This window comes from Pongo pygmaeus, chromosome X, assembly GCF_028885625.2.
Source record: "Pongo pygmaeus isolate AG05252 chromosome X, NHGRI_mPonPyg2-v2.0_pri, whole genome shotgun sequence".
Classification (NCBI taxonomy): Eukaryota; Metazoa; Chordata; class Mammalia; order Primates; family Hominidae; genus Pongo; species Pongo pygmaeus.
In genome coordinates, this window is record NC_072396.2 from 127,981,172 (window position 1) to 127,993,621 (window position 12,450).

General features: G+C 38.1%; 1 protein-coding gene across 22 annotated transcripts in view; it reads right to left on the reverse strand.

The window, feature by feature from the left end:
• The window catches only part of THOC2 (THO complex subunit 2), a 133,117-nt gene that overhangs the window by 99,404 nt on the left and 21,263 nt on the right, over window positions 1-12,450 (reverse strand). For all 22 annotated transcript variants that reach the window (XR_008497054.2, XR_010125427.1, XM_054471124.2 and 19 more), the window contains exons 3-4: window positions 7,474-7,565; window positions 4,075-4,126 (exon numbers count right to left, since the gene is read on the reverse strand). Coding sequence is in view for 20 of the 22 variants with exons in the window: in XM_054471124.2 (XP_054327099.1) it covers window positions 4,075-4,126; window positions 7,474-7,565 (144 nt within the window). In the remaining 2 variants the exon portion in view is untranslated. The remainder of the gene's footprint in view (window positions 1-4,074; window positions 4,127-7,473; window positions 7,566-12,450) is intronic.

A 12,450-nucleotide genomic window follows, 5' to 3' on the forward strand; every position in this document is an offset into this window, starting at 1 on the left:
GTAGCTAAGCACACAGTTAGCTCATGTGTATTAAGGAAATTTCAGGGTGTAATTTACGCAATGTAAATTACAGTACAATCTCAATTTCTCATTAAGACTTTTAACCCATGTGTATCTCACCAATCCTTTTCAGGGACTCCCAATTGCTACCCTGCTATCTGGTTTTCTGGTCCCTCCTCAGTCTAGAACTTTAAAGATACTGATTTTAAGGGATTGGGGCTAAACTGGGCCCATTCTTTTACCCAACATCTATCTATACTCCAGGGCCCTAAAGTCCCTAAGATCTACCTCTCAAGGTCCCTAAGATCAGGGGCACTGGATGGCAGATTCATCCTCTTCAAGTCAAGTCTCTCTTCTCTCAGCCACCTAACCTGATTAAGACACTTATCCTCTGAGGGTTTGTGAACCTGGAATGAATTATTTTAGCTCATTAATCTTAATTCTTAGAATTGGATAAATTACTTAAATGTCTAACCATTCTCTTGGGTTCTGACAATGTTAGGAAACGCTTAATAGAGTCTCAGTAAATTTCTTAGCTGAGCTATCTCAACAATCAGTACAGGACTCTATTATCCCAACTGTACCTTCCCTGGTTTCTTTATTCTTTTTGCTCTAACTCATAACACCATTCTAATAAACTCATTTATTATCCCTGACTCCTTTACCTCGAATAAATTCTCTTTAATTTCCCCTATGATTTTAATAAAAAGCCCTCAGCTATTTCCAACTCTAGTGCCCAGCATCACCAATTACCTACCCCAGCCCAGAGGTCCCGTCAGCATATCAACTTACAGCAGAATCCCCCTTTCTATAGCTCTCATGCCCCCTCACCTTCATACTATTAGTCTGTTAAAGTTGCTATCAGCCGGGCATGGTAGCTCAAGCCTGTAATCCCAGCACTTTGGGAGGCCAAGGCAAGCGGATCACCTGAGGTTAGGAGTTTGAGACCAGCCTGGCCAACAGGGCGAAACCCTGTCTCTACTAAAAATACAAAAATTAGCTAGGTGTGCTGGCACATGCCTGTAATCCCAGCTACTCAGGAGGCTGAAGCAGGAGAATCACTTGAACCCGCGAGGCGGAGGTTGCAGCGAGCCGAGATTGCACCACTGCAACTCCAGCCTGGGCAACAAGAGTGAAACTCGGTCTCAGGGTGGAGCTGGGGGCGGTGGGGAGGGAGTTGCTATCTTAACCAGGAAAGTGCAGCTCTAATTTCCCTTGTAACTGTCAACATTTAGAATGACAATATGATGTAATAAAAAGATCACAGGCTGTGGAGCCAAAGGGACCCAGGTTCAAATTCTGCCTTACTGGCTTGCATGGCCTTGAAAAATCACCGCTTCACTGAACCTCATTTTTCTGATCTGTACTCCTACCACCTTTACAGGAGTTGATGTAAGGATTAAAACAAAAATTAAATGCTTAACACAATGCCTAGAACATGGAAGGTACTCTAAAAGCAGAACTTAAATTGTTTTTATTATTATTGTCATCATCATCATCATTATTAGAGGTAGCTCGCATTCTTATTCCTATTCCCCAGCCTTGATCTGGGGTCACACTTGAATCATTTTTTTTCTGCCAAGGGTGAGGGTGGGTGAGTGAGGGGGCAGGTGAGGGAAATCCTCTTTCCAAGTTTACCATCATAATCTTGCTTATAAAAATGGACTGGATAGGCCAGGCATGGTAGCTCACGCCTATAATCCCAGCACTTTGGGAGGCCAAGGTGGGCAGATCACTTGAGGTCAGGAGTTTCAGACCTGCCTGGCCAACATGGTGAAACCCCGTCTCTACTAAAAATACAAAAAAATTAGCCAGGCGTGGTGGCACGCACCTGTAATCCCAGCTACTCAGGAGGCTGAGACAGGAGAATCACTCGAACCCAGGAAGCAGAGGTTGCAGTGAGCCAAGATCGTGCTACTGCACTCAGTCTGGGCAACAGAGCAAGACGCCATCTCAAACAAAAAATGGACTGGATAGGCTAAGAGAAATTTCCCAAAAGCAACCAAGCATCATCTTCATGAATTCATGTTACTCGTAAAAGACAATGACTTGTAACAATAGTTCATATTACTAAATAACTATGAAGGGAAAAATATAACCTAGTAAGTCAATAAAGAAATTACTAGGGCCAATAAGCTGATAATTGATGATTACCCAAAGAAAGATATACTCCCAACACTATCAAGGAACAATAGCTTCCACAAAATGTTACCTACAAGTCAGTCTTACAGTCTTACGAATTTATAGTAAAAATATTTTTAACCGAAACTTGTTTCATGATGTATTTATTTGTTAAAAAAAAAAAAAAAGGTAATATCTTTAGTGCCTCACTAAAAATTTCAGCTTAAAACATTTTTTGGTTGGCTTACATCAATCCAACAGATACCATGAACATATACTCTATCATCCACACCAGGATAGTTACGAGAGTAAAAGAGGGTACTATTAATAATTAGCCAGTGAAAACAAAACAAAACTGGGACATGTGGTCATCTCATCAATGGTCTTCTCTTTTCATTTATCACTCCCAGTCCACATACGTTTTGACCTACTCCCAACATTACCGGGAACTTATGAAATCTGAAACTTCCTGAAGGATCAAGCACCAGCATTTATATTTGTCAAGAACAAATTCTACATTCTCAGTAAGATATTTAAGTAATTTATCCAATTCTAAGAATTAAGATTAATCAGCTAAACAATTCATTCCAGGTTCACAAACCCGCAGAGGATGTCTTATTTTAAAGTGAATATTGGCCGGGTGCAGTGGCTCACACCTATAATCCCAGCACTTTGGAAGGCCAAGGTGGGAGCATCACTTGAAGCCAGGCATTCAAGACCAGCCTAGGCAACATAGCGAGACTCTGCCTCTAAAAACTAACTAAATAAATAAAATGAACAAAATAATGTTTGGCAATGTCTTCTATTAGATTCAAAGTTACAGAAAGAACAAGACTGGGCCTAGTGCAGTGGCTCATGCCTATAATCCCAGCACTTTAGAAGCCTCAGGTGGGCAGATCGTTTGAGCCCAGGAGTTCCAGACAAGCCTGGGCAACATGGTGAAACCCCATCTCTACCAATATATATACACAGATATATATAATATATATTACATATATACACATATATAACATACATATATTATATATACACATATACAATATACATATATTATATATACACATATATAATATATATTATATATCTGTATATAGATTATATATGTGTGTATATATATATATTTTATATGTATATATATATTTTAGCAGGGCATGGCGGTGAGATAGGAGGATCACTTGAGCCCAAGAGGTTGAGGCTGCAGTGAGCCAAGATCACACCCCTGCAGTCCAACCTGGTCGAAAGAGTAAGACCGTGTCTCAAAAAAGAGAAGAAAAGAAAAGAAAGCACAGGACTGACTGACGGGAAAACTGTGCTCAGTTATTTTCATCTAGATCTAAAATTAGAGAAAAAAAATTATAATAAACATTATTTTCTAAATCCATGCCATGGGACACTACATTTCATTCAAAGTCACAGAAATACTCCTTTTTTTATCTTGCATGAATCCTTATTTATTCTGGAAAAATAAAGAAGTTGCTATTCCCAAAGCTGGTTTCTCATCCTCAAAACAAAAGTACTTTTGATTACTTTGGCTCTTCTTGCTCTTTCTAAAATTAAGAAGAATCAAAAGAGTACAAGAGCAAAGTAAGTATTTCTTGAGTGTCCTAAGTCTGAGATTCTGACATCATTCATTGAAAACCTGCATTGAATAAGATTATTTGGTTACCAAAATCTCAGAAAACTTGGCCTTTTAACTGGAAATGACTTGATCTAGCTCAAATTTATACAAATCTACATTGTCAAAAACTCAAACAATTTGAATTACACCTCTAAAGCTTGTTTATAACATTGATTATGACATTTGACTTATATTGCTATATTCTCTACAAAGAATCAATTTGCTTCTAGACTTGCAGAAACATTTATAAAATTCTTAGTTTAAAACATTTTATTTAACAAACATTTGATTTACCAAACAGCACATTACAGGTGAAATAAAGGCTTAATACCTACCTAATATGCAGAACACATCAGCAAGAATGGAGGGCATATCCTCACGAAATTCCTAATTTTAAAAATATAATTACAGTAAATAGCAAAAAACCACACAGCAAGTATTAGGGTTTCATAATAACACTCTTCTGTGAAACTTAAAAACAAAAAATGGCTGGGAGCAGTGGCTCATACCTGTAATCCCAGCACTTTGGGAGGCCGAGGAGGGCAGATGACTTGAGCCCAAAAGTTTGGGACCAGCCTGGACCACGTGGTGAAACCCCATCTCCACCAAAAAAAAAAAAAAAAAAAAATTAGCCAGGCGTGATGGTGTACTAGCTACTCAGGAGGCTGAGGTGGGAGGATCATTTGAGACCAGGTGGTGGAAGCTGCAGTGAGCCAAGATCGCACCACTGCACACCACCCTGGGCAACAGAGGAGACTCTGTCTTTAAAAAAAAAAAAAAAAAAAAAAATTGATTACCAGGTGGTGCTGAAAAAAAATTTTTTAAAAACAAAAACCCCATCATTATATTGACAAATATTAAAATTCTTCAAGTAAACTTTCATAACAAAGAGGAAGAAGCTAATGTTTGCAAAAAATGTTTAAATGTCTACCATGAAATAACTTGATAAAAAAAACAGAAACCTAAACAAGCACTTTAGGAAATATTAAAGAGCACAAATGAGCAACATTTTTCCAAAGAAGTTTCGTTTTAGAAATCACATGAATTTAGAGTACCTCATACCTACCTAAAGGAAGACTGTTAAAAACTGTATATTTTTCATCCAAGACTTTAAATGTTGTGCTCATGCCTGAGTCAATATTTGATTTATGCAAAAATCATAATGGTATCAGAAAAACAGAAATCTTGAAAATACAAAACCGGCTAAAAAGCTAAAAGCTGGTTTGGGCGGTTTTCAGTTTCAGGAGGTACATGTACAGGTTTGTTACATGAATATATTTCGTAATGCTGGGGTTTGGGTTTCTATCGAATCCATCATCCAAATAGTGAACACAGTACTCAATAGGTAGTTTTTCAACCCTTATTCCCCTCCTCCCTCCCCACTTTTTTGGAGCTCAATATTCTCTTTATTTTCTTTATTTACTCTTGTAGCCTTCGGAGAAAATGACCCAAAATCGGGCCAGGCACAGTGGCTCACGCCTGTAATCCTAGCACTTTGGGAGGCCGAGGCAGGCGGATCACAAGGTCAAGAGTTCAAGACCAGCCTGGCCAACATGGTGAAACCCTGTCTCTACTAAGAATATAAAAACTAGCCAGGTGTGGTGGCATGCGCCTGTAATCCCAGCTACTCGGGAGGCTGAGGCAGGAGAATTGTTTGAATCTGGGAGACAGAGGTTGTAGTGAGCCAAGATTGTGCCACTGCACTCTAGCCTGGGTGACAGAGCAAGATACTGTCTTGGAGAAAAAAAAAGAAAAGAAAAGGATCCTCCTGTTTCTGAATAAAAACTTCAGCATTATTCTAGACTTGTCTCTTGACTTTCCACTCCCACACTCAATTTTAGGGCTATTTTCCATTAGAAGGGATCATAGTTCACTTATTGCAGTTAACAGTTTGCTGGCAGTACAGCAACCCTAAAATTAGCCTATTTTCAGAAACTAAAAGAAATTCTAAAGAAAAATCTGGCAGCTGCAAGGAGACGTACAAGTTACTCTTCTGTGGGTAAGATACTAGACAGTATATAGTACTAAGAGAAAGCCATGACAAAGACAATCAAGCTGCAGAAGTATCTATAAAGACATCATTGAGTATTCAAAAGAAAGAAGAAGCTATGTAAGAACCAAACACATACATCAAATTCACTTGAACTATCCATTTTCAATAAATGAAAAAAGAATCAGAATCAGATCCCATAAACAAACTAAAACCTATACCAATGCTCAATTTACAAAATTAAATAACCTTGTCAATCAGATTTTAGCCTCAAATTTCTTAAGGGCTCTGAACTCTGGTTATGTCTATTTAAATGCAAGTACTCAGGCCACTTGAAGATCAGAAATAGAGTAAGATAAGAGTTTTCAAAAATGAAATATTAGTTGTTTAAGAAAGATTGGTAGCAACTGAATTTTTTTAACGTTAAAAAAAAAAAGGAACTTGACTACTCCAACATGAACTAATTCTGTTGTTATCAGCTGGCGATAATTTAGAGACAAAAGGGAAACTCACTGAATTCCTACTGCTCAAATACACCCCAATATGGGGTGGAAAATCACAACAGCTAAACTTAGAATTTCCTTAAGACTATCCCTGGGAAAGCACAAAAAACATACAAATATTACCTCCCCTGACAGAAAAAAAGGCTACAGAAGATTAAAGAAACACAGTAAGAGAAGTTCAGATTGAGACCAAGAAGCTTCAAATCCCACACCTTAATAAAACCTATTATAAAAGCTATTCTGAATTTTATTTATATACAAGTTCATTATAAATGTATATATACACATATATACACAGACACAAGATAATTTTATTTATATACAAGTTTAAAAGCCAGCTTAATAATAAAAGAACAGCACACCACTTGTAAAACCTCAAGCTTAACTACTGGTTTACAATTTGAAAGCCCATCTTCCAATTCAAATGGCAAACCACCATGAAAAATATTTGGTCTGAATCTAACTTAAATTCTCCAATAAATGAAGGAGTGAAACAGAATAACCATGTAAAAGAGTTTTTTTTAATCTAGTCAATATTTTTTAAACCATAAGTAAATGAAAACTGGCACCAAGTGAATGTTAGAGCCAAACAATTGCAATTTAAAATAATTTAATCCTCAATTTTTTAAATATATTTAATTTCTAAACATAACTACAAACAAAAAATGGCTTATACTATATTGAGAGAAAAATATTTTAGCCAATTTACTTTTTTAGAGTGGCATTTTTAATTAAGGACACCTTAATTTCTTCTTTTTTTTTTAATTATACTTTAAGTTCTAGGGTACATGTGCACAACATGCAGGTTTGTTACATATGTATACATGTGCCATGTTGGTGTGCTGCACCCATTAACTCATCATTTACATTAGGTATATCTCCTAATGTTATCCCTCCCCCCTCCCCCCACCCATGGATACCTTAATTTCATTACAGCACAGGCTTTTTTTTTTCTCCCTACCAGCTTACCTGATATTTCCTACTTTACTAACCATCAGATAAAAAGATTAAACTATCTGTGTTCCTGTCTGGCAAAAATGGCTTACCAATATCACCTTAAAACATCCATTACTCACTTCCATAGTTTTGAGGGGAAAAAAGTAAAAAAAAGAAAATTTAAAAAATCCATCCACTACTATAATTTTGAATAAAATACAAGTTATAAACTTCAGGGATCTTTGTGGCAAAGCAAAAAGATATATAACAACTATTAACTTAAAAAAATATATATACATACTTACACTAATGTCACTAAGAACATTAGATGCCTGTTCATGCTTTAGATTTCCTTTAATTACATGATATGACAACTCATAGAGAGCTTGCTGGAAATCTGTTGAACATAAGAGAAATAATGTAAGGATACAGTCTCTTGAACATGAAAAGTAAATCTATATATTTCCTACGTCTCAGAATTATTATAAACATCAATAATGAAAAATATAATCCTAATGCTTTTCCTCTAGCAATTTTTTCTTTTATTTTCGCAAAAACACAAAATTAAAAGGTTAGAAAAATGTTAACCATCTCTCCACTACTATAACTACAGCTTGAGCATTCCTTTCCAGTTTTTTCTGTATGTCTACAGATTTCACATATTTAAATTCACCATGCACATCATATAGCATTCTGATTCCCCCCAAAACACTTTTAAAGCATTTTTTCATGCTACTCAAGTCTCTATAATTATTTTCAATGAACTCTAGCAAGTGGATTCAAACTAATCATTCTCCTCACCAGTAGACTTCAGATATATACTCAATTCAATCTCAGGGCTACAGTGACAACAGATAAAGAATAGCAGTAAATATACTACCGAGTTTTAACCATACCCTAGTGTGAGAGAAATTTCTCCCCAAATCTAAATCTCTTTGTCCCATAAAAATCAAACAAAAAATACATGTATAAAATGGCAGTTCTATGATAACTGTCAACCACAAGTAGCAACATTCACTATTAATTACCACAGTCCCCTTTCCTGAAGAAAGATATTTTGGTTTTGGAGTGGGTAGTTAGTGGTCAGGTGAACACCTCCTGGTCATCTTTTTTTTAAGTCCCATATACTGAAAACTTTACCTCCTTCCAATCATGAAAAGTAGTGAAACAAGAAGCTTTAAAGATGCTCATGTAAAATAAAGTCTATTTATAATCTCCTTTTGAGTGGAATCCAAATTTTTTCAGAACCAAACAGCAAGTTAAAAAATCAAATATTTTAAAAATCTTCTTAGCCAGGCACAGTGGCTCATGCCTATAATCCCAGCACTTTGTGGGGCCAAGGCAAGAGGACGGCTTGAGCCTAGGAGTTCGAAACCAGCCTGGGCAACATAAGGAGACCTCATCTCTACTTAAAAAAAAAAAAAAAAATTAGCCAGGTGTGGTGGTGCACACCTGTTATGCCAGCTACTCGGCTGAGGCGGGAACTCAAGCCCAGGAGATCAAAGTTGCAATGAGTTGTGATAGCACCATTGTCTCAAAAAATAAAAATAAAAATAAAAATAAACTTCTCCCCTGCTATGACTCCTAGCCACAAAAAGGAACATAATAGAAATCAAAATGTATATAAATCCCCCCTTAATGAAATACTATTTTGCAGTAAAATTAACTTGTTCATTAAATCATTTGCTATTGCTATTTGCTATTGCTAATTATTCCAATTATTTATGAAGAATGCTTTATTAAATATATTCTGCCTGTTTTACAACTATATCTACATTGTCCTTTTAAATGACAATATAAAAGCAAAGGAAAAAATTTCTGTATTTTGGTATCGCAGGTATAAGAGGTCAACTTTATGCTTTGTATTTCCATGAATAAAATGCTTTACAACAAACAACAAATAATACTTATTTAAAATTTTCCAGACAATTAAGGTGGTTTTTTTGGCTTTTTTTTTTAAAGCAATAACTTAGAAGAACAAAATAGCCAATTATCAAAAACTAAGGTCCCATGAGAATATGTCCTCTGGTACTCACAGGGGACCAGGGAAGTCTAATCTTAATCACAGAAGGAGATTAAAATAGAGAACAAGTGACCTGGGTCATTTTACTGACACTAAAGTGACATAAGAACAATCACATTGTAATCCACACAGCAGCAATGAATAGTCCCCAAATCACAAGTTTTCTTTTTTTTTTCTTTTGAGACAGAGTCTCGCCCTCCAGGCTGGGGTACAGTGGCGCAATCTTGGCTCACTGCAACCTCTGCCTCCTGGGTTCAAGCGCTTCTCCAGCCTCAGTCTCCCAAGTGACTGCAATTACAGGCATCCACCACCACGCCCAGCTAATTTTTATATTTTTGGTAGAGACAGGGTTTCACCATGTTGACCAGGCTGGTCGGTCTTGAACTCCTGACCTCAAGTGATCCATCCACTTTGGCCTCCCAAAGTGCTGGGATTATACGCGTGAGCCACCAGGCCCGGCCTAATTCATGAGTTTTCTAAATGCCTATTTAAAAATGGTTAGGAACTCCTATTGTGTTTTATCCATAGGAACTGTAAGTGGTGCTTTAAAACTATCAGGCTAGTTCCACAGAAACCTATAAAATCTATATTGCTGGTGAAAAACTTTATATTTACAATGAGGAGGAAAACTTACAACCTCATAGTTATCTACAAAAAAATTCAATAAAATATTTTATCTTAACGTTAACACTTCAGAAAGAGTAGTTTTAAGAATAGCCACTAGAGGCCAGGCGCGGTGGCTCAAGCCTGTAATCCCAGCACTTTAGGAGGCCGAGGCGGGCGGATCACAAGGTCAGGAGACCAAGACCATCCTGGCTAACATGGCGAAACCCCGTCCCTACTAAAAATACAAAAAATTAGCCGGGCGTGGTGGCGGGCGCCTGTAGTCCCGGCTACTCGGGAGGTTGAGGCAGGAGAATGGCATGAACCCAGGAGGCGGAGCTTGCAGTGAGCCGAGATGGCGCCACTGCACTCCAGCCTGGGTGACAGAGCGAGACTTCTGTCTCAAAAAAAAGAATGGCCACTAGAAGGTACTTCTAGAGATTCTTAGATTTTGCGGGGTTTGAATGTTGAAGACACCAGTTCTTGGTTGTGTCTAATATTACTAGTACTACTCATGTTTGTTTTTTTAAACAATAACGTACTGTTTATTTTCAAATAGCTAGAAGGAATTTTTAATTTTCCCAACACAAAGAAATGATAAATGTATGAGGTGATACACTAACTACACTAATTTGATCATTACACATTATATACATGTATCAAAATATCACACTGTACCCCAATTACTCATGTTTATTAGCCATCATTACAATGTTGTTTCTTTGGCAGTGGCTGGGGTGGGGGGAAGGTGATTTATAAAAGAAACAAGGAGAAGCAGTGTGTGCAAGGGAAACTGCCTGCCTGAAATGAAATTAATTCAAGGGAAGGGCAGAAAGAGAAAGGTCAGAGTGAACACTGCCCGAACTCAAACCCCTAAGACAGAAAAGAGATTCTGAAGAAATGACAGTCAGTTTCCTGCTAGGACAACAAACTGGAGCCCCTCAAACCAAAGCCTGCCTGTTGACAGAGATCAGCCAAGAAGTATATGTGTTAAGGAAGCAGGCAAGGGTAAGAGAAGGAGAGCAATGGCAATTCAGCCAATAAGGCCACACTCATAACTATTTCTGGTTTCACATGTGAATCAGAACCATGCAAATAAACAATAATCTAATAGTTATTGAATATCCAGAGTCACATGATTACACTATTTACACTATCATTTATAGAAAATTCTTCTATTTTATCCACCTAATGTTTCTAACAAACAAGATCAAAGTTAACTGAGATGTTAAAAACTGATTTTAAACACGGGGAAGAAAAAAGATAAAGCACTCAAGTATTTTTAGAAAGGTGTCTTTTTGTACATTCTTATACTTCTGACAGTCAACTAACTTAAACAAGAATACATTACTGTCTATCAACCTCAAAAATCTTTTGAGTGATCATGCAATTTTATAAGCAGGATAAACAAGAAAATAATTTGGGGGGTGGCAGGCTAGGAACATTAACTCTTAAAACAGGTCTTACCCATATGACAGGGTGAAAAATGGCTTTTTCATTTATTAAAAAAACATTCTCGGCCGGGCACAGTGGCTCACGCCTGTAATCCCAGCTCTTTGGGAGGCTAAGGTGCACGGATCACCTGAAGTCAGGAGTTCGATACCAGCCTGGCCAACGTGGTGAAACCCCGTCTCTACTAAAAATACAAAAATTCACCGGGCATGGTGGCGGGCACCTGTAATCCTAGCTACTTGGGAGGCTGAGGCAGGAGAATCGCTTGAACCTGGGAGACGGAGGTTGCTGTGAGCCAAGATCGCACCATTGCACTCCAGCCTGGGCGACAGAGCGAGATTCCAACTCAAAAAAAAAAAAAAACAAAACAAAACCATCCTCCACTCACACATCCAAATGTTCTTTTTATGAAACAAGGTTCACTCTGTCACCCAGGCTGGAGTGTAGTGGTGTGATCTTGGCTCACTACAGCCTCTGCCTCCTGGGTTCAAGCGATTCTCATACCTCAGCCTCCTGAGTAGCTGGGATTACTTACAGGCACACGCCACCACACGCAGCTAATTTTTTTTTGTATTTTTTTTTGGTAGAGATGGAGTTTCACCATATTGGCCAGGCTGGTCTCGAACTCCAGACCTCAAGTGATCCACCCACCTCAGCCTCCAAAGTGCTAGGATTATAGGCGTGAGCCACTGCACTTGGCCCAAATGTTCTTTAAAAAGTATATCCTCAGCTATGCAAGGTGGCTCATGACAGTAATCCCAACAATTTGGGAGCCTGAGGCGAAAGGACTGCTTGAGGTCAAGAATATGAGACCAGCCTAGGCAATATAGCAAGACACCTCATCTCTACAAAAAATAAATTAAAAAAATAAGGCTGGGCACAGTGGCTCACACCTGTAATACCAGCACTTTGGGAGGCCAAGGCGGGCGGATCACCTGAGGTCAGGAGTTCAAGACCAGCCTGACCAACATGGTGAAACCCCGTCTCTACTAAAAATACAAAATTAGCCAGGCATGGTGTCACATGCCTGTAATCCCAGCTACTTGGGAAGCTGAGGCAGGAGAATCGTTTAAACCCGGGAGGCAGAGGTTGCAGTGAGCCGAGATTGCGCCACTGCACTCCAGCCTGGGCAACAAGAGTGAAACTCCATCTCAAAAAAATAAATAAATAAATAAGCAAGGAGCGGTGTTGCACACTTGCAGTC